A 23,509-nucleotide genomic window follows, 5' to 3' on the forward strand; every position below is an offset into this window, starting at 1 on the left:
GGCCTCATTACGACCCTGACGGTACGGGGTTAACGGCGCCGTAAAAGGTGCCGGCACCGTCAACCCCGTACCGCCTCATTACGAGTTCCCCTCGTGGGACACGGTAAGCACGCCTGGGAAAACCAGGCGTGCTTACTGGGTCCCGTGAGGAGAAGAGGGAGCAAACAACGGGCCAACTCGTAATGGCCCGTTGTTTGCTCCCTCTCCCATTCCCATTCAGCCCTATGGGGGCTGAAATGGGAATGGGGAAGGACCGTGTCCGGGTCCTTGGATGGAGGAATTACCGGGCCTTCCGAACTCGTAATGAGACCCATACAGTGGCATGGCTACCGCCAAACTCGTAATGAGGCCCATACAGTTTAATAAGTACCCTTGAACTGTGTTCACTTGTGTCTGTTTTTACTGTTGCCACCATGAGTTCCTTACACTCCCCAGGCCAACTGATGCTCAATAAACACTTGTGTGTGAATTTAACTCTATGGGCCTCATTACGGCCCTGGTGCTCCCGTAATGAAGGGTGCCGATAGGGGACCGGCACCCTTCATTATGGGAGCGCCTATTACGAGGTTCCCTTTGCGGGACCCGGAACAGACGTCTGGTAAAACCAGATGTCCTTTCCGGGTCCCGCGAGGGGAAGAGGGAGATAATAACGGGCCTAATAACGGGCCATTTGTAATGTCCAATGTCAGAATGACCCGGTAATTCCTCATTGCAGGAACCCGGTATTGGAGCCCGGTATGGATGCAGACATGGTGCTAATAGCACCATGGCCACCTCATTCTCGTAATGAGGCCCTATGTGTTTCAGACAATCTATAAGTGAGCATTAGGACACATCTTTACAACATGTAAAACTTAAAAGGCCATAAATAATGGAAACAATTATATGTTTCCATCTTATGTGGATATTTAGACTGTGGTGGATGAATCATTTTTCAAGGTAGAGGATGTTGCTAAGGCACCCAAACACCTAGCCAAGTTAGCTGGTAGCCCTGTGCAAATGCTTCCCCAGTTACCAGCTCTCATCAATGAGTGTCAAGATACCTTTTAGTGTGCAGAGTGAAGTGCCTGGGAGAGTCCTGTTGGGTAATGACCTGAAAACTCTTGGAGTTTTGTCTAGTACCCCCAGGCCTCCCACTAAAAGGAAACAGGAGCTCACTAGGCCTGCAAGGGAGAGGACATTGAGAGGCTCTCCAGAGGAGTTGATAGAGGAAACTATCACTCCCGCTCCACAGGAGTTGCTCACTGCTGTTTCTGGAAAGAAAGAGGGAAAGGGGAAACCCAAGACCTCAAGGAAAAAAACAGACAGCACCCCTGTGCTACCAACAAGGACATCTCCACACCTGTGACTCCTCCACCTGCTGAGGCTGAGTGTGGGGTACAATCTCGTGTGGTTGATCCAGTTTCTGAAGAGTCAGATCTGGAGGAAGACACTTTTTTGTTTGGAAATCTTGACCCTGTTGACCATCCTGAGCTGCAGCCTTTACTGACCCAACAGAGCAGACTTCAGCAGAGGACAAAGAGAGTGTCCTACCCTCAAAGGTCTTCGACAACCGGCTGCTTCTCAACTTGATGGGCAAGAAGTTGGAAAGCATAGGTTTAGCTGGGAAGATGGCCTCTTCTACAGTGAACCGACTGAGTCTATCCCTGGGGACTGCAAACGAATTGTAGTGCCCTAGCAAACAGACTCCAGTTCCTACAGTTGGCCCATGAGATACCTTTGGCTGGTCCTTTGAGCTTCAAAAAAACCAAGGAAAGGCTCTCCTTATACTTCTACTGCCCTAAGATGGGGTCAGAAGTTGACACATTCTGTAGTAGCTGTCACACTTGCCAACCCTCTGGCAAGAGTGGAGCCAAGAATGTGGCACCCCTGGTGCCCCTCCCAGTGGTCGGAGTTCCTTTTGAGAGGGTAGGCATCAACATTGTTGGTCCCCTTGACCCTCCCACATCTTCAGGAAAAAGGTTTATCCTGGTTGTAGTAGATCATGCTACTAGGTACCCTGAAGCAATACCTATGAGAAATGTTATGGCTCAGGCTGTGGCTAAGGCTCTACTTGGTATTTTTACCAGACTAGGGTTTCCTAAGGAAGTGATATCCAACAGGGAATCCAATTTTATGTCCTACTACATGCAAGCCATGTGGAAAAACTGTGGTGTCTCTTACAAGTTCTCTACAGCCTACCATCCATAGACAAATGGACTGGTAGAGAGGTAGGTTTAATCGAACTATGAAGAGCATGATAGGTGCTTTAGAGGAACCCCTTAAAGGAAAGTGGGACCTTCTACTGCCATGCCTTCTCTTTGCTTATATAGAAGTCCCTCAGGAGGGAGTTTGTTACAGTCCCTTTGAACTTCTCTATGGCCATCCAGTCAGAGGCACCTTGGCCCTAATTAAGGAGGGGTTGGAGAGTGCTCCTTCCCCCTAAACCAGTGAGAGTCACTGACTATATGATAGGTCTATGTGATAGGTCTCTGGAGGAGAATGTCACACATGATGGCAGAAGCATCAGACAACTTAAAAGCAGGTCAGGCTCTGGTAAAGCATTGGCATGACCAGAAGGCCAACATGGTTGAGTTTTCTCAAGACCAGCTAGTTCTAGTTATGGTACCTACAAGGCAGAGGGCCTTACAGGACAAATGGATAGGACCCTTGAAGGTTGTGGGTAAACATGAAGTGTGGTGGTGTAGCCTGATGGGTCGTCAAGCGCAGGGTTTAATTCTGGCATTATGTGAATTTATTTTTAAAGTATTGAACAGGTTGGAAGAGGCTACACCCGGTAAAGAGGACGAATGCCTAACCTTGTGAGACTTTAAATGGTACTTGTTTTTTTCTTTTCTACTCTATACTTCCTTTCCCTTTTTTCTCTTATATTTTTACACTTTTATGAATGTCACACATGATGGCAGAAGCTAGTGTGAACTTAAAAGCAGGTCAGGCTCTGGTCAAACATTGGCATGACCAGAAGGCCAGCATGGTTGAGTTTACTCAAGACCAGCTTGTATTAGTTATGGTGCCAACAAGGCAGAGGGCCTTAAAGGACAAATGGATAGGACCCTTCAAGGTTGTGGGCAAACTTGGAGAGGTGAACTATCTGGTGGATTTAGGCAGACCTAAGGAGGCTCCCAGAGTCTTTCATACCAACCGTTTGAAGGCATATGTCTCGAGACCAGAAGTGGGAGCTTTGCTTCTAGCTTCAGCTCAAGAGGAGGAGGAGAGTGAACCTCTACCTGACCTCAGAGGCCAACCTTTGGATGAGAATATAGGAGTCAATCTCTCTTCTCAACTGACTTCTGAACAACAGGAGGAGTGCAACGTTCTGTTAAATCAGTTTGCCTCCCTGTTTTCACTTTCACCAGGCTTGACCCCTTGGTGCCAGCATGATATTCTCACTGGTGACTGTTTACCTGTGAAAAGCAGAGGTTACAGAATTTCAGAACATGTGAGATCCCACATCAAAGGAGAGGTCAACAAGATGCTTGATCTCGGGGTTATAGAGCCATCTACAAGTCCATGGTCTAGTCTAGTTGTTCTAGTACCAAAGGCAGGATCCAAGGAGTTGAGATTCTGTGTGGACTATAGAGCTCTAAATGCAGTCACTAAGACTGATGCCCATCCTTTGCCAAGGACAGATGAGCTGGTGGATAAACTTGGTTCAGCCAAATACCTCAGCACATTTGATCTAACGTCAGGCTATTGGCAAATAGCCCTGACAGACCCTGCCAAGGAGAAAACTGCATTCTCAACCCCAGCAGGCCTCTACCAGTTTAAGGTTATGCCTTTTGGACTGAAGAATGCACCTGCTACATTCCAAAGGATGGTCAATCAAGTTCTGAAGTAGATGGCGGACTTCTGCATGGCATAATTGGATGACATTGCAGTGTTCAGCCCTACATGGAAAGAACATGTTGATCACTTAGGATATGTTTTGCAGGCTCTTGAGCAGGCCCATCTGACCATAACGGCAAGCAAATGTCAAATTGGTCAGAGCAAAGTGGTCTACCTTGGTCATGAGGTAGGAGGAGGTGAAATAAGGCCATTGCCTAGCAAAGTACAGGCTGTACAAAACGGGGCCACCCCTACTACTCAAATCCAAGTGAGAGCCTTCCTAGGTCTCACAGGGTACTATAGGAATCTCTTAGAGAACTATGGGACCATAGCTTCTCCCTTGAATGTGATCTCCTCTCCAAAATTCCCTGAAAAGGTTAGATGGAATGAGGAGTGCACTCAAGCCTTTGAAAGCCTGAAGAAAGCCCTTTGTCAAGCTCCAGTCCTAAGAGCTCCTGATTATCACCAACCCTTCATTGTGCAGACAGATGCATCCAATACAGGTATAGGTGCAGTCCTTAGTGAACTGGGTGAAAAAGGTAGGGAGCAACAAGGTGGGCAACCATAGAGTGTGAATGTTTTGTCATTGTGTGGTCTTTGAAGAAGTTTAGACCATACTTGTATGGATCTACTTTTGTGATTCTAACTGACCACCAAACAATGAGATGGTTAATACAAATGAAAGGGGAGAACCCAAAACTTCTAAGATGGTCAATCTGCCTGCAAGAGTTTGATTTCACCATTGAGCACAGAGCAGGATGTCACCACCAAAATGCTGATGGTCTCTCTAGGATGTTTTTAACTAACTAGAGGAAGAAATTCATTGAGGAGTTTATTAAATCCTCCTGTCCCTTAGTCTGGAGGAGGGGGGGTGAGTGTTAGGGAGAATTCTCCAGAATGGCGAATTTCCCTTACCTACTGAGTTCCTCAGCAGCTTTGCTGGATTTCTAGAATTACATCTTTTCACCTGGTAAGAGTGTGAGCCTTTCTTTCCCACTCTTACATGTGTTTTGTTGTGTGTTTTTAACATGTTCTTGTGTTCATAGACTGTGGAGCCTCACCTACTCCATAGGCATCATCTTTTTACTGTGTGTTACACTGCACCTTCAGTGCAGTGACACAGGGTTGTCTTTTTCAGACTTCCCAACTCCGACTCCATTTTCTGAGACTGACTACTGTCTCTCAGAAACATGTAAAGTTGCCATTGACTTTATTAGTCTTTTAAAACTCACAGACCCAGTACAAACTATCCTACATACAGCTCTGGAAAGGGTTAATTGTTTGTCTGTTTCTCTTGGAACATTATTTAGTTCCCTTTTCATTAAGACTTGTGAAACGACCCTATTTTTCCTACCGTGGTTATCTTAAATAGCCCTGGTATTGTTTTAGGCTATCTTGGTAGCCTCAAACTTAAACCCACTGGACCATATAAGTTTTTATATGGTTCCGGCTGGGTTTATTCACCATTTTATTTTGTAAAAGTCTTTCTCGTGTTTTACTCTGCACGCCAAACCAGGTTTGGTTCCTTTGCTCGCCGTCCTTTCGTGGGCTTCTACTCAGAAGCCCTCCTTAGGCACCTGTATGTCTGAGGGGGACAGGATGTGAGGGAGGAGTTTAGGACTCTCTGCACAGGGTCTCCTTGGAGACCCATGCCGCACTCTGATATGATTGGCTGTGGTGACTGTCCCGGCGGGACAGCCACCCTGTTGTGTGATTGACAGCCAGGCTGTGTGAATGGGGGAAAACTGCATAACAAGCAGGTCTCTTGGACTGAGAAGGCAGAGTCGCCACTGGTTCGAGAGAACCGAGGAGAAGCTGACAGAAGAGGACCTCTACCACGACTGAACCGCCCGGTGAAGCCCTGCTGCGGGTCCGAATCTTCAAACTTCAATGACAGGGAAGATATGCAAGGAATCTTCTCTCCTTGATCTGGTGGGAACAACCAGTACACCAAACTGCTGGCCAGGCCTCCCTCCTCTGGTCGAATTTGCTGTACAGAGCTACAGTGAACCGGATAGCCAGGAGGAACGGACCCTGCTTGCGTTTTAAGGAGCGCACCTTTTATTTGTCGCTTTGTTCTGCTGCTGGTTTCTTCCCTGGGCAGTGCAGGACCCTCCAGTTTTCCTCCTCCTTGTCAGTCCGACAGTCGCTTCAGGAAGCGTGAGCCTGCAGGACCTGCCAGGAACGTCTGCCTCAGGTACTGCATTCTTCTTCTTTAAAGGTACTGTGCTAACCCGGTTGTTCGTTTCGTCCAGCCTCAGTGAAAGTATGTGAAATCTTTCACCAATCCGAGGGCTTCGTTCTGAACTCTTGGCAAAGACTTAACCGCAAACTACTCTGAACTGTGTGATCCTCTGCAAAGACTTTGGTCTATTGACTTTGGGCCAGGCCCCTTTAATTTGATTGCCTCACTGTAGTTCCTTTTTCTAGATTGCCCTGCTTACTCACTTGTTGGTGCTGCTCAATTTCTGTCTAACTTTGTCTTTCCCTCCCTTGTAAATTGCTGGAGTGCCATTTTGCTCACACTTCATTTTGAGCCTAACTTGTCCAGAATGTATTGGGTGTGGTGTAGTGTATTAGTAATGTGATTATTCTACTGCTTGATAATAGTGAAATGTTTAATAACTGATGTGTAAATAAATGTATATTCTTTTACTCAGAAACCTTGAGTCAGTGTTTGTTTGAATCATAGTAATTGCCGTCCTTTGTGTAACTTCTGATACTGCTCACTTTACTCTGGGGAAGTCACTGACAGCTGGGCAGGGATACCCACATGCAGAAACTCTGGGGGGGCCTCTGACACCTGGGCAGGAATACTCACATGCAGTCACTCTGGGCGGCCACTGACAGCTGGGCAGGGATACTCACATGAAGACCCTTGCAGACACTAAGAGACAGCCACTGACAGCTGGACATAGATACTCACAGACAGACAGACAGACACTAATAGACTACTCATCTGCAACTTTCAAAACCTTTATTGATGGTTTAAAAGGGGTTGGAAAACTCCTATCTTGCCCTATAACTAAGATGGGATTATTCTTGACCATCAAACAAAAAGGTAATACAGTCCTAGTCAGTCCTTGGTCAAAATAAAATGGCCTATCCTAATAAACCTAACGCCTGTAAAGGGAATATGTAATGCAACAAGGAAAATGAGTGTTCAAAAGAAATATCAGTATGACTGAATAAACTCCATTCCCCATGTTTTGTAGCACGGGGTAAGGTGGCACACTTGGACCTTGCAACACACTCTGGCTACAGACACAAGGATGCAGTTTGTTTCGTGGACCAGGGCCCACTTGGCCTTGCATGGAAAATCACTAGTTTATCCTCCGAACATCTCAGCTTTCTCTCACTCCTGCCCAGGTCACCTTTTAGCTTGCAATACAGTTCAACGAAAGTTTGTTTCCTTCTGGTTACTACAATTCAGTAAAGGTTTCCCTCGGCTGGGTTCAAACCTTTCAATCACAATTTGTGGGGGTTCCGTTCCCCAAGTTTCAAACACACCTTCATAGGCTTCCCTCTGTCAGGCTCAAGCCTCCTTTCACTTTCCTTTCGTAACTGCAAGGCTTTTGCTCTTACCTCGGCATGACCACTTCGACCTTCCTCAAACGTCACTTTTTCTCTCCTACACCAAGGGCTCTTGGTAAATGTAGGTTTGAGCACAGTACTTATTTCAAAATGTAAAGATATCTCTCACATCCAGGTTTCCCTCAGCCGAGATCAAACCTAACAGTTCAAAGACATCTTTCACATCCAGGTTTCCCTCTGCTGCGATCAAACCTTAAAGCAGTTCAAATCTTGCATCTCAGTTTGTTTCTCTTCCTGCCGCTTCTACGGCATCAGACATTTCACAGAGACTTTCGATTGGGCAATCGTCTTTCACCGGACCACTCTGTTACTTTGTATCTTTCATGTACAGTTATTTACAGTGCTTTGCTTTCTCTCACGTCTTTTTGGCGCACACCCGCAACCTTCATTCATCGGATAATGTTGCCGGTAAGTTTCATTTAACACAGACCAGACTTTCATTGCTTTCATCAACTCACCGGCTGTGTTAATACATTTTCATCTTAAGCGGCTTTGACCCTGAAGTCAAGGCTGATACCACAACTGCCGAGACACCTCCCTAACTCTGTCGTTCACCCGGGATGGTGACTGGTATCCTTGAAACACAAAAGAGGTTTGTCTCTTCTCTCTGGCTGAGTTTCCTTTCGCAACCATCAAAGTGAACAATCTCTCGCCGGGGTGTCTAAGGTTTCTCCTTACCTCGGTTCTGTCCCTCTGCCTATCGCTCTGCTCTGCATGTTTCGCCGTCACCCTGGAAGAACTACTCCTTCTCGTGCAGCGCCTTGCCCGTCTTGTGCATCGCCTTGCTCCTCTCGTGCATCATGTGGCTCTTCTCGTCCATTGCCTTGCTCAGAGTGTGTCTCCGTCTTACACCTTTTAACCATGTGGGGAGAGCTAATAGGTACCAGGTGTATGTAATTAAGATCAAGTGCCTGACCCTGCCTGATCTTATTAGTGGGACATGTCCAATGTATGGTGGTGGTACTCCTTTTAGTCTCAGACCTCCTACTCCTCGGCTCAATGTTTTTGTAGGAAAGGGGGGGATCTGGGAAGTTGGAATATCCTATAAAATACGATGGGACAGCGGTACTTGTAAAGGGGGTATACCATGTCTCGACATCGGGCGTTTGTTAAGTGACTTCAATTCAGAACTCCAACTAAGTCAATGCCTAGTCTGGGATGCCCAAGGGAAGCCCTTATTTATATATTTCTATGACAAGTTCATAGATCTGGATGATAAACCCTTGTATAACGCCCCTCTCTTTGAATCCCCCTGACCTCACTGAGCCAAGAAGTAGGTTTGTTTTGCAAATTAAAAGATTTATTTGAAAAATGAAACAATATATATATATATATCACACTTTTATGAATAAATTAATATTTGATAGCACACTTATGAATATAATGTTGATAACAATGGGTAATGTTACAATTGCACACTCTTTTCAATCAGTGAGGAGTTAGTATAGAAAGGATAAGGTAGCAGAGAATACTTTTATGGTTTCAAGGAAAATCAATGATGGAAAGAATGCAGCACAGAAATAAACTGATATGGTTTCAACAAGAGATAATATGATCCTTTTTTCTTTTGACAATTCACTCCCCCCTATGCAATATAAAGAGATGGAAAAGAGAGCACACAGTTTTCAGGAATGCAAACAAATTGCAATACAAATTCCAGTTCCCCCCTAGCAAGCTTAGAGCAACCGGTATGCTTCAAAACAGGATGAAATACTTTTAAATGTGATTTGCAATGAAGTGGAAAATATGCTAAAAATGTTTTTAATTCCCTATAGGAGATTCAGGGTGGGTGACAGCTACTTTGAATTAGTTCAGGTCAACACTAGCAATTAATCAGGAATGATTATCAGATTGAAAACGAATTTCAGCAGTTGCAAGCAAAAGACAGCTATTTTTGACAGGTGGAGAAATTGAGTCAAAATGCAATTCGCGGCACGTTTTCCGAGTGCGTCGATCGGAAAAACTATAAGGTTTTGGGCATGTTGGAAAGCGTAGGTTCTTAGCTTTAAAATCAAAGTTAAATTTCGCTCCTAGGATGTGCGGTTGAAAAGATACAGACGATTTAGTGGAGGTAGATTCTCAGAAATACAGTAAGATTCAAATGACAAATGACACTTTCACAGGTTTGAAATCAAAGAAAGGACACACGATTTCTATGCAGTTCTAAATAGGTTGAAATGGTTTGAATTAGATTATTTTAAACTAAGAGATTGTTTTTGCACAGCTCTGGCTGGATACTCACTCCTAATTTTGGAAGGAATGGGCCTCGTCACAGATCTGGTCAACAGGTTTAGCTGTGGTTCTCTCTGCTCTGCTGGTCTGGATCTCTGGTTCTGGCAAAAGTTCTTGGCACTGCACAGCGGTCTGGTCTGGTCTGCGGTTCTGGATACAGCTCTGCTTTATGGGGCTGGTTCTGGTTCTAGCAAAAGTTCTTGGCTAGAATCAAACAGCACAGCCCGACTGTTTTATTCTGATGTGCCCCTTGGAAGTCTGGGGTAAATCTTTGTACAATTTTTCTAATATTATATGTCCGGTTAACATATTTTCTGTAGCGCCAAACCATCCGATCCCTGTCTTTGTAAGATGTTGTGTTCACTTCTGACAGAATTCTGCCCTTTTCATCCAGAACACAATCTCTAACTTTTCCAGAATTTACACAAATGTGCGCAAGGGATATGGGCATCAGATGATGAAGTGTCAGATTTTTAACATACAGACATTTGGAGTAATACCCTATTTTCCACTACTACCCCCCAGAACATACCACAGAGTCCTAACACCTCTTAAAATGTGCACAGAAAAATCACAGGAATAATGATATTTTTGATATAATTTTGACAATTTTGTACTATGAATTATCCATCTTTCTAAAATTATGCTCTGGTCCAAATGGGTCTGGTTAAGTCCCCAAAGCACATGGGGAATTTCTGGTTTGTCCACTTCCTCCAAGCTCAGCTGGCTCACAGAGGCAGTGCCCCTCCCAGTTCCTTCTAAGAGGAAGCCATTTACGACCCCCAGATTTAGCAATTGCTTGGAGCAAAGGGAAGTTCATCGTTCTGTTTCCCTGCAGTCCCAGGTACCCCTCCCCTGATTCAATCAGAGAGGTGTAATATCCTTTTTGTGTGGCTGCAGAAGGCAGGCCAGGCCTGTGAATGCAGTTGCTGGGCAAGTTTCAACTCCTGTCGGGGGTAGTTGCCGGGCAGTATTCAATCTCCTTAAACCAGGCTTCAGCCAAAGGTCACTTTTGTTCCCATTTTTCTTCATTCAAATTAAACTTACAATTTTGACACATGCAGCTAGAACGCTTATTCTAAGTTCAAAACTATGACATTTAAACAGTTGCAACCTATGTGACACTCAACAGTAGGTCACTCATTTATTTTAAACATTTCGATTTTAGTGACTTTAAAACCCATTTCACTTAAGCTGCTGACATCTGTAGCTTAGCCAGTTTTGTTATGAACATTATTTTAGGCTCTTCATCTTTCCAGATTTGGTATGCACACAAGACTTAATTCTACCAGACATCTGCTGGTGTTCAGTAAGATTTTTGAATATCTTGCAATGTTTGAAACAGGCATTTTGAGCTTGCATTCAGAGAAACAAAGGTGATTTCAAAGCGCGTTTTGAGCTAACAGGCACTGCTGTTTTTCCTTTGGCACGACATTTCACTCATGGCGCTTCTGGCCCATCACGCTCGCACTGGTGGGTGGCGGGTCAGACGACCATTTTGGTGTGCGCAAAAACTGCGCAGTTTTCCTGGATTCTGGCGCAATTGTGGGCTTTTCGGCCATCTTGGATTTTCTAAGCCCACAGCACCAAATGTTGCAGCATAATAACTTGAACGTGGGTCGATACACCTGACACGTTCCTACCCCACTTCCCGAGGACCACTCAACCAGGTAATTGTCCCGCACTGTCCACCCCCAGGGTATGGAACCAAAGGCGATGGCCGTGCCCTGGCGACCTGAGTAAGGGATCCCCGGTATTTAGGCAGTGAAACACCCTCTGGTTTTTCACAAAGGGGAGAAGGGATTGCACATAGTCCATTCTCCCTTTCCATGGCAGCCATTAAAGTCAGTGAAATGGGAAGAAACCCGGGGCCAAGGTGGAGAACCGGAGGCTTCAGAGCCTTCTCGGCGAGGTAAGGCCCCGGCGAGGGCCAGTGAGCTTGCTTGTAACAAGCTCATTGACCCTCGCCGGGTGCTAATGTTCATGACATAAGGTTGCCGATGATCCTCTTAAGGGATTGTTAGAGGTAGAATAAAACAACACCAGGGGTATGGCTCCCTTTACCCTGGTCTCTTCAGCAACTCTTGAAGCACCAGTGATGAGTAATTCACAACACGCCAGGGGGAATTACTCCATTCCCCTGGCCTTTCTCAGGCTCGTTAGGGCAATTCAACACACCAGGGGAATGTCTCCATTCCTCTGGCCTTTCCCACGCTTTATATGGCAGTTCAACACACTAGGAGGAATGTCTCCATTCCCCTGGCCTTTCCCAGGCTTTAGATGGACGTTTAACACACCAGGAGGAATGTCTCCCTTCCCCTGGCCTTTCCCAGGCTTTATATGGCAGTTCAACACACCAGGAGGGATGTCTCCCTTCCCCTGGCCTTTCCCAGGCTTTATATGGCAGTTCAACACACCAGGAGGGATGTCTCCCTTTCCCATGCCTTTCCCAGGCTTTATATGGACGTTTAACACACCAGGAGGAATGTCTCCATTCCCCTGGCCTTTCCCATGTTTTATATGGCAATTCAACACACCAGGGGGAATGTGTCCATTCCCCTGGCCTTTCCCAGGCTTTGTATGACAGTTCAACACACCAGGGGGAATGTCTCCCTTCTCCTGGCCTTTCCCAGGTTTTATATGGCAATTCAACACACCAGGGGGAATGTCTCCATTCAACACACCAGGGGGAATGTCTCCATTCCCCTGGCCTTTCCCAGGCTCTGTATGGCAGTTGAACACACCAGGGGGAATGTCTCCCTTCCCCTGGCCTTTCTCACGCACTTAGTTTGTTTTGAGCCTCCAGTGGCTTGGATAGACAGACCTGGTACACTTCTCTGCCAGGTACTGCCACGAGGAAGATGCACAGTTGAGGAACCCTTCCTCGTTCATTTGCGGCTCTCCAACCCGGTCTCTTTCACTCTGTTTGACTTCTATTATAGCGGTTCACTATCCTGCCAGGTATAGTACATTGCCCAAACTTTCTTACATTTTAGTTCTGGGTCCCAGACCCTCTCATAATGGTTTCTTGTGTTTCCTCTGTGGACCTTGGAGGCCCACGTACCTTAAATAGGAGCTCCTGGTCTTCTTGATCAGTTTCGGGGCCTGTCTTCCCTGAGGTTTCCAACATCTCTCATTCTTGTTCTAAGGTCTTCGCGAGGCCTCCTGCGGCTCTGCAACACTTCACTGGAGCCGAGTTGCGTGTCTCTGCTCGACCCCGTGGTTTGCTGGGCGTTCACAAATGGGCTTTCTTCTTCTGTTCTCGGGCTGCCTGTGCACAGCGGACCAGAGAGTGACACCGTCGTTCCTGAGTGCATCCCAGTCAGTAGCTTCAACTTCTCGGTTTGCGGTATGGGTGCTATGCTCACGGTGCCTCCAAGAATGGTCTGACAACTGAGTCAGACTGTCGTCCTCCATCTTTTATCCAGTGGTCATTCAAAAGCTAGAACGTTCAATCCAATTCTGATGGTGATTCATGCTGGCTCTGTGCTTCCTCCTCGTCCCAGTACTTTGCAGTGGGTAGTCAGTGGAGTCAGTCAGTTAATCTTCCTCGTCACAGTAATTGGGTCTTCACTGATCCTACCAACATACATAGTAGAGGATGCTTGATTAGAGGAGGAAGGTAAGGAAGGAGGTGGGAAAGAGGTGTGTGGGTGTTGGGAATTGGGAATACCACATCTGCCCATGATGTCCTCCCTGTATCCCAATGGGGGATTCCCTCCCCATGAGATCCTCCTTCTGAGTACCACTCCCATGGGGACTATCAGGTAGTGGCCTCAATTCCCTGGCCTCATGGAAAGGCCCTCCCCCTGGGGAGAAGGGATGACATCACAGCATTCGTCACAGTACTCACAGACACACACAGAAAGTCTGAGTCAAACATTACCTGCCGAACACGGACACTCATAGACACACATCGACAATTACTGACTGCTGGACATTGACACTCACAGACACACAGAGACTATCAGAAGCAACCACTGACTGCTGGACATTGGTACTCGCAGACAAACATTTGCATACAACCACACAGAGAAAACCCTAAACCTAACCGTTAGCCATAACCCCTAGCCACTAGTACGTTATAATGGCACTGGCAAGTACCCCTTTTTCATAATCCCAATCACTAACCCATACCCTGCCCATGTCAATTGTTAAGGTTACAAATCATTTCAAGTCGATCAGGTTTGGATACATCAGCATGAAGGTATAATTGAGATAATTACTTTACAACCACAAGCAAACAAAGTGCCCACATCTGGCAATGCAGCCTTAATTCACCATTTCAAAAGCATGTCTTATAGTTCATGTATTGATCGTGAATATCTCTCCTCCCTCCCTCGGTCCTATGGTAACTAGGAGTGAAAGGGGCCTATTGGCTGTAAATAAATCGCTATAAATCTCACTATTTCAGATCTTACACTAGATCTCTGCTTCTATTCCTCATTTTCTTGGTCCAAAGCACTTTAACGCATGTGTGTTTAAGCACTTTATGAATAAGCTATAGGTTGTTCTGAGTATCGATCTGTCTTAGACACCAGGTGATAGATGTTCATCCCGCAGACGGGGTAGAAGGAGATGGAATTCGCCAGGGAAAGGGTCAAGGAGTGGAGCTGTAGAACTGGGGGAGGACATGGATGATAGTCAGTGTTGCTCGGGGGGTGTCCTCGGAGTACGTAGGGTTGATGGAATGGGGTACCTAAACGCAATGTAAAATGGGTATCGAACTGTGGCCTTGGAGCATGATTATTGAAGGAAGAAGTCACACCAGGGGGTAAGGGAGAGAGGGAGGGAGTGTTAGCGGAGATTGTCTAGTTGCTGATGTTTTCATCTGTGTTTCGAAGCATTACTGTTGTAAAGGTGTTATATCACGGTCCCCTGTAAAATGAAATAAAATCAAATGTGCAAAAAAAAACATTTTAAGCCAAATGTGCCTGTGTGTTGTGGAGTCAGAGTAGATCGAGTTAACTGTATTTCATGAAAGAAACTTAAAAGGAAAGATGTGTTAAAATGATTCAAAATCAAGACACACGTGCTAGTTTTGTCCTTGACACTTAAATACTAATTGACACCTAGTGGCTGGATTCTTCAGGGCATTAGGGTGCAGCTTCAAAGAGAAGGTGTGACCACATTCTCTGAGCCTTCATATGTCCCACTTAAATATATCTTTAGCTCTTTATTCCATTTAGTTTAATCAACTGTTAAGATAGCTCATCAAGTTAAGCGCTCATCTCAGACTGTTAGGAAAGATTTCCATTTATGGGTAATTTTCCCTCTAGTTGTGAACCCTCCAAATGTTTGCTGTTGTCTGAACATCCTGGCCTGACATTTACCAGTGGAGCCCAGCCTTCTGCTGTACTCTGCTGGGCTTTTGCTCATCTTGTTATGGGGAAACTGACATGCCCCTCAGACTGTCAGTGCTGGGAGACATTGTTTCCCTTAGTCTTTCTCTTTGTTGCTATTTCTTAGTAACATTTTATCAGTGCACAATGTACCTTACAGTATAGTGCGCTTTGTTCTCTTTTTCATTTTTAAGGCACTAGACACCCTCAAAAGATTTTCCGTCAATGTACAAGTGTGCCCAGGACAGAGCTGGTGGCAGCAGTTACTTTTAAAGCATTTTTGACTCTTTTCTATGGTTCAAACCGTCTTTACCACGTTTGGCCAAGGACAGTGCCTAAAATGGCCATGCTACAAGGTCCTTTGTTCTGTCCTTTTACCATCTTGTCCCTTTGCCTTCCCCAGGTCGAGCCGACCCGGGAAATTTCTTATTTGATCAAGCAGACCCCCGCGCAAACCGGAGCTTTTGCCGGCTTCTGCATTCCTTGTGTGTGTGCACCCAGGATATGGGCTGCAACTGTCTAGTTCCAATACACATCCTGGGTGCAAGGATGTCTGGTGTTCTGGGATGACAGGGACCACTGTGGTCCGTGATTGGTCCACTTCTGGGATGGCTGAATGTGAGCAGATCTCTTATTGGTTTCTCTTCATTTTGGCACGAAGGAGATTTTGGATAAGAGAAGGCACTTTACACCCATTCCAGGTTGATCTTCTGAGTTCACACCAAACTTAGTAAAGGAGCCAAGTATGCTGAACCGCAGCAGCAGATCTGTGGAACCGCTGGTGACCCGCTGGAAGGTTTGGTACCCTGACCCCGCTGTTGTCCCGTCGGAGCCCCTGTTTTGCATCGATCACAAAAGGCCTGCAAGGGCGCGTCAACCCATTGGAATAGTGGGACCAGCTATTCTCTGCACCTCCTGCTTGGAAGTGTTCCTGAACCGCCCAGTGAACTGACCAGCTTGTACAGGACCTTTGCCCTGGAATAGCCACTGTCTTGAGTTTCAACTTGAGCCTTTAGAGACTGTAACCTCTGGGAATAAGGCACTATCCTGCCGAGGTTCGTACACCTAGGATTCCTAAGTCTGGAATTAGGAGAGTACACCTGAACCCGAGCATACGCGGTCACCGTGTCACCCAGCTGTGGTGACGATCTTCGTGGGTGCCTTGCTGCTGTGCCCCCCCTGTGCCCTAAGACTCGCTCGCTGCAGTGGACCTGGCCTGATCCCTTCACTAGGACATGTTATGATATTTCATTTATATTCCACCCATACACACGTGTTTCAAGGCACAACGAGGTAAGGGAGGGGGTACAAGAGAGACAAAAACAGCAATCGTACTAGGCCCAGTGACATTGAGAGCGCGCAAGTGCAGGGGAGAGGGAAGTGGAAAGTTCGAGGGGAGAGGGAAGTAGAAAGTGCAGGGGAGAGGGAAGTAGAAAGTGCAGGGGAGAGGGAAGTGGAAAGTGCACAATACAGGATTAAAACAACAAAAGGTAGTGCGGCCATCGGGTGGCAAGTGCATGACTTAAACACAGACAACGGGTGTCAAATAAGTGCAGGTAAGGGGACTGTAGGGTTGCAGATACAGACCCAAGTGCAAGGATTGCCAGAGGCAGTGCGGGTAAGTCGCAGGGTAGGCAAGGGATCTGGGCACGACATCAGAGGGTCGCCAGATGCACAATACGGGACAGACAGTGATCAGCAGGTTAGAGGAAGAGAGAAGGCAGAAGCAAAGAGGAACATCTTGAGGTGCTTCCGGAAGTGGAGATGGTTCTCCTCAAATTTCAGAGAGGCAGGGAGGTTGTTCCAGAGGGAGACCCCAGCCAAAGAAAGGGATCTACTGCCAACTCGTTGCTTGGAGAAGCGACTGACCCTGAGGGAGTTGGAGGTGGAGGAGCGAAGAGCTCCAGTAGGAAGTTATTTACGAAGAGAGAGTTGGAGGCATTGAGGACCCAGGCCCCAGAAGGCCCTGTGGACAATGCAGAAGGTCTTGAACTTAATATTTGCAGCCACTGGGAGCCAATGCAGAGATTTCAGTGCTGGAGAGATACGAGCTCTGGGCTAGAGGCCAAGGACAAGTCTTGCAGTCCTGTTCTGGATGAGTTGCAGAGGGCGGAGAGTAGAAGCAGGCAGATTAAGAAAGAGGCTGTTGCAGTAGTACAGCCTAGAGAGAACCAGAGCTCTAGAGACAGTGAGCTTCTGGGGGAAGGAGATGAAAGGCAGAATACCTCTGAGGAGGTGCACCTGGTAGTGTGACTTCTTAAAGATGTGAGAGATGTGAGGAGAGAAGGAGAGTGTGGAGGCGAATATGACCCTGAGGTTCTTAGCCTCACAGGTGGGAGTAGGAAAAGGGCCAAGGGAGGCAGGCGAGAGAGTGACAGGAAAGGAGATCATTGACGGCACACCACTCCTGGATAGCAGACAGAAAGTCAGAGATGAGAGAGGGAGACGAGGTGGCAGAGGGGAGCCTTCAAACAATCTGAGTGTCTTCTGCATAGCACTGAAACTTGGAGCAGAGACTGGCAATGCGATGGGCAAGAGGTGTCAGGTATTGGTTGAAAAGCAAGGGAGAGAGGTTAGAACCCTGGGGAACATCACAGATAGAGAGTGAGATAGAGGAAAGGAAGGTCCCAAGTTGGACCTGGGAGGTCAGTCAGAGAGGAAAGAGGTCAGCCAGACCAGGGCCTGATCGGTGATACCAAGGTTATCATGGAGATGATTGAGCAGGATGGCATGGTTGACCGTGTCAAAGGCAGAAGAGAGAGAGAGTAAGATGACGACAGAGGGGAGATTAGAATCGAGGTTAGGAACAGAGAAATCGTCACTGTCCCGCCACAGAATCAATTCCGGGAACACGGCCCCTGAAAGCCACAGAGCTGTTCAAATGCAGGATTCGATGCTACGAACGATCTACATTTGACTGGCGAAGTTTGGTCTGGAGTGTGCCGAGGGTCGGTAAGTACTTGCATACCTTACCGGTGACCCCTTTTACCCATGAGTGTCCCCTGAGGGCCTCTCTCCCTTTATCGAGGTAGCCTGTGCTACCAAGCTATTTCCAATTCTTGGAACCGGCTCTGCCCTCTTGGGGAGACCCTCCTTGAATAGTGGGAAGTTATTCTTCATCACCTTATCCACCTTCCTGAGTCGCTACAGCCTCTTGAAGAGACCCCGTTTTCAACTTAACCGCACGATCGCGAGCTTCGGCACTGAATGTACATTTGAGCTCAAGGCTCCACTCATCGTAGGGACTGGACTGCCTCTTAGTCAGGGTTTGAATTGTTGAAGGACTGCCTAAGATATATTCGCACTGTGTGACCCCTTTCTTTACAGTTGTGGATCTCTACATGTGTAATATTCTTTTAGGCCACAGTTACTGTATATATTTTTCATAGTTAGAGTAGTGTTGGTTTAGTTAATATTGCTTTGATTCTACTGTGTGTTTGACTTAAAAGGCCTTTAATACATGTATTTGTATTTTTGATATTCTGACTGGGAGTGATTTGTAGGTGTCCTTTATTCTGTGTGCTCATTGTGGGCTTACGATCACCCTCACCCCTCCTGAGACCTAGTCTTGACCACTGCCAAAGCTACCTTGATTGGTCTGGCTTGTCCATGGGTTACCCTGTGCCAAGAAACTATGCTGGCCTCCTGAACCTCTGCCCACCAGGTCAGAGTTCAGAAATCCTTCTTAACACAGACATTGTTCAGCAGTAGCCAACCAGGTTCAGACCCCTGCAGGCCTCATTCAGCATTTCATATGACAGATATCTGGGTGCCACTTAATTGGGTAATAATAAAACACCTGCTTTTACAGTGCTCAAATGTAAGAGGAATGCTGCATGAAGCTCTATTAGAAAAGTGATGAGTCGATTATTACTGGCCTTGAAGATCTCTGCCCACACAGCGCCACAATTCCTCTCAGAAAATCAACCCCTACTCTGATTCCCTGCATCAATTTCCAAAATACTACGAATCCCACTGAAATAGAGTATGACTATAATTGCTATGTGCTGTTTAACTGGCATATGCGTAATCTGTTGCTTTAACTCCACAGATGGCTGAACTATGAAGAGAGAAAGCAACACTGCAAATCAGGGAAATTACCTGAAAAATTAAGACCCTGGAAAGGTTTACAAGGAAGGACACTGCAGGTGTCCCAGAGATCTGAGTCTGAAAGTTGTTTCATTCCATTAAACATCACTGTGTGCAAGGGTTATCATTTGAATGAATGCACACAGGACCTTTGCAAGTACTTTCTATAACAGAACAATCCATTAAAGAGGACAGCGTGTTTCCTGCAAGAAAATACATATAGGTCAATCACATATGAACTCAATGCAAATGTGAACATTTTTAATGTTATGTTTGTTCTGATGCTTTATCGGAGAAGACGCAGGTGGAATGTGTTGTGTTCCCATCATTGCATATAGGTTAAACCTACTAAACTCTGATACATTCACCTGTCAGTGTGGCGACGCCAGCTACAAAACCTTTACTCTTAAAATCAGTCTGAGTCGTATGAAGATAAAGCATATGGTAGAAGTTGTGAGAATTGTGAACTGAGGCTTTAAAGAAAAAGGTGCAGCACAATGTAGATTGTCCGTAGGGGTACAACCATAGAAATCCATAGAAAAAAGCTGTTGAAGGTAAAATCATAGGTCTTGTGAGAGTTTATAGTGAACATTTTCCAAATGTCCTGACTTTGAAATTATGTGAATTCTTGTCATGGCCTTTTTGCTCAACAAAACCCAATCTGGAGACACTCCCCTCCAAGATCAATTGTATCAGTGCCGTGAATGTGATAAACAATTCGGTCACGAAACACATCTAACTCTACATCAAAAAACACACTTTGGAGAAAAACCTTATCAATGTCCTGAATGTCAAAAGAGATTCCTGCAGAAAGCATATCTAAGGAAACACGAGAAACGACACACTGGAGAAAAACCTCATCAGTGCTCAGAATGTCCGAAAACATTCATTCAGAAAAGCCATCTCACTAAACATGAGAGAAGCCATACTGGAGAAAAACCTTATAAATGCTCAGAATGTCAGAAAGGATTCAGTCGAAAAGACAGTTTGACTCAACATGAGAGAAAACACACTGGAGAAAAACCTTATCAGTGCTCAGAATGTCAAAACAGATTCTGTCATAAAGAGACACTAAGGCGACATACGAAACAACACACTGGAGAAAAACCCTATCAGTGCTCAGAATGTCAGGAAAGATTCAGCCAAAAATACAGTCTGACTCAACATGTGAGAACACACACTGGAGAAAAACCGTACCAGTGCTCAGAATGTCAGAGAAGGTTCAGTTATAAAAGTGACCTAACTGTACATAAAAGAAAACACACTGGAGAAAAACCTTATCAGTGCTCAGAATGTCAGAGAAAGTTCAGTAATAAAAGTGACCTAACTACACATAAAAGAAAACATACTGGAGAAAAACCTTATCAGTGCTCAGAATGTCTGAAAAGATTCATCTGGAAAAGTAATCTGACTGTACATGAGAGAAAACACACTGGAGAAAAACCTTATCAGTGCTCTGAATGTCAAAGGAGATTCAATCGAAAAGATAGTCTAACTCAACATGAGAGAAAACACACTGGAGAAAAACCTTATCAGTGCTCAGAATGTCAGCAAAGATTCTTTCGAAAAGACAGTCTGACTCAACATTTGAGAAAACACACTGGAGAAAAACCTTATCAGTGCTCAGAATGTCAGAAAGGATTCAGAAATATAAGTGATCTAACTAAACATGAAAGAAAACATACTGGAGAAAAACCTTATCAGTGCTCAGAATGTCAGAAAGGATTCAGTGAAAAAAGGCAACTGACTGTACATGAGAGAATCCACACTGGAGAAAAACCTTATCAGTGCTCAGACTGTCAGAAAAGATTTAGTCAGAAAGGCCATCTGACTAGACACAACATGAGACGACACACACCCGAGAAAACACTTACCATGCTCTGAATATTGGAACAGTATCAGTATTGGAGAGGATTGTTCTAAATATAGGAAAAGTATGCTGTAGAAAAAGCTTCTAACTGCTCTGAATGTCAGACAGCTTCAGTGTGAAAGGGGTTCTGACTAAACAGGAGACTAAACATAGTGGAGAAAAATGTTATCAGTGCACAGAATGTGCAAAAACGTTCAGGTGGAAAGACGTTCTAAGACACAAGGAGAGGACACACACTATCATGAAACCTTACCAGTGGTCTGAATGTCAAACAAGGTTCAGTCAGAAAACCAGTCTGAATTGCCATGAGTCAGCAGAATTATAGAAAACAGATCACAATACCGATAAGCAAAGTCACCACACCTGATAAAAGTACTGGAGCAAGTCATGTAATGGATATTTACACACACGGCTGCTGTTGTAACGGCTTCACTCTCCACGTCATGCAAATATAAAGACAACATATGATGAAACATCTAATGAACCGCAAAACCTTGAGCAACCCAGCAGCAATAGCCCCAGTTGGCGTAGGTGTGGTCTGATTTCTTTATTTTGTAGTGTTTTGTTATTTACCCCATTCAAGCATAGCTGCATCAGAGCGCTCTGAACCGGGGCGAGATGTGATGGTTTAAGAATCGGCCAAAAGTAGAAATCAACAAATAGTCAACTTGAACCAGTCTATATATACTGCCAATATTGTCCACGAGACCACAAAAGGTTTAATTTGGTCTTTTGGTGCCAAATGCTGTTCTATACTATGGCACCCAGAGAATGCTGCTAATATTTTGAAATGGCTATTAACTGACAGATAATAATAATTTGATCCAAAGCGCCTTACATAGCACATATTTACATACATTATTATTATCCAATCGAAATCGGTACTCACTTTATCAACCTCAGAGGATGAAAGGCTGAGTCGACCTCGCCTGGATTTGAACCTGCGACCTGCAGTTCAAACACAGATGGGCACGGAGCTGGCACTTTCTATTCACAAAGTAATCATAGCGATAAAACACCAAAATTAGAACAGGTACCAGATAGAATACTGGCGGACCCCTTCTCTGTTGAAATAGATCTATGGGTCCCATTCTGACAATTGCGACCAGGGGAGTGATACCCTCGTTGTGGTTCTCAGCGATAATCCAATCTACACTTAAGAAGGGTCAAAGGAATAAACCAGACTCATATAGACTGATTTCACTTCTGGACTCTCTTTTTAAAATCTTTGGACATGTTCTTTTGGCTACGATTAGGAGTTGGGTGTATCCCCTGTAGAGCTGGGATTTAGACCAGGATTGGGTCTTTCCCTGGTGGTGACCCATTCGCTTTACCTGATGAAGGAGCCCAATTATCTGGCATTCATGGACCTGTAAATTACATCGGGTCCATGAATTGTCCAGTGGGAATTGTTTATCTTTTAATAAAGCTCGATCAAAACACACAAGCATACGTAAGAAGTGAGCAGAAATGGCAGCTGCACCCCATGGAGGCAGGAGTATGATAGCACTGCGTCCTGGCACGCCTACTTTTGAGTCTATACATAAACAACCTTCATTACTCTTTACTGGGCTCGATCACAAATGTTCTGAGATTGGGAAATAGAGTACTGATGCTTCTGGCATACGCCAATGATGCTGTTTTTTATGGTGCGTACGCCACGAGCGCTTCAAAAACTCATCAATGATTACACTGACTTTATGGAGGGGTTTGACCACCAGGTGAGTGCCCAGAAATCTGCGGTTATGGTATGCTATAAAGGAAGACGAGCCCCCAAATTCTCACCAATGTGCAGCAGCGGAATTATTATTCCAACTCTTAGAGAATTTGAATACTTGGGGGTAATTTCTCTGCAGACGCACAAATCAAAACGTATGCTGTGAGGTTTAGGCAATCCTTAGGGGGGATGGTTACACCTGCCGTCTGATATCTAATGTATGCAAACTATTCATCTGATACACATGCAACACCTGGAGAATTGATGTTTACAAACCTGATGAAGGCTGAGCCGAAATGTTGTGGCAGCTTCAGCCGAAACCTAAGTTGGCTTTTTGTTGAGAAAAGGAGTTTGTGAATTAAAGGTTTTGTGCATAAGAAATGACTGAATGTTCTAAGAGGTCGCCATGTGTTTTGTTTTGTTCTTTAAAGATGTACACTGTAGGATGAATTCATTCTATACCGGCATAACCCTAACTATTTCTGGAGAGGTTGTGCTACCCAAATATCTTTTAGAATGCAGTATTTTATTGTTTTAATACTTTGTTGGTGAAGGGTTCATTTTTGGTGTTGATGGCTATCTGTATCTTTTTTTTGTCGTATGAATTGTTGCTTAAATAGAAATTAATTATTTTTATTAATTGTAATGGATGAATACATTTCTATTTTTGGAATAACATGTTGACTGTTTATAGAATCTCTGATCATGATATGTTATGATTAGTTTTGCTAAATAATTCAGGATTCCTTGTTTTTGTTAACTAGCATGTTTATGCTGACCTGTTAGACTCTGGTGCAGATTCTACTGTGGGCCCCTCTTTGTGTCTATGCGTTATCTGAG

At 45.2% G+C, this 23,509-nt stretch overlaps 1 protein-coding gene across 1 annotated transcript in view; it reads left to right on the plus strand.

The window, feature by feature from the left end:
• LOC138525627 (zinc finger protein 268-like) overlaps positions 1 to 23,509 on the plus strand; it is a 395,809-nt gene that overhangs the window by 266,648 nt on the left and 105,652 nt on the right. Inside the window, exon 2 of the mRNA XM_069635683.1 lies at positions 19,045 to 20,904. Within this exon, the coding sequence (XP_069491784.1) occupies positions 19,716 to 20,904 (1,189 nt within the window). The 5' untranslated portion in view covers positions 19,045 to 19,715. The remainder of the gene's footprint in view (positions 1 to 19,044; positions 20,905 to 23,509) is intronic.

Source organism: Ambystoma mexicanum, chromosome 7p, assembly GCF_040938575.1.
Source record: "Ambystoma mexicanum isolate Mex_15411 chromosome 7p, UKY_AmexF1_1, whole genome shotgun sequence".
Taxonomy (NCBI): Eukaryota; Metazoa; Chordata; class Amphibia; order Caudata; family Ambystomatidae; genus Ambystoma; species Ambystoma mexicanum.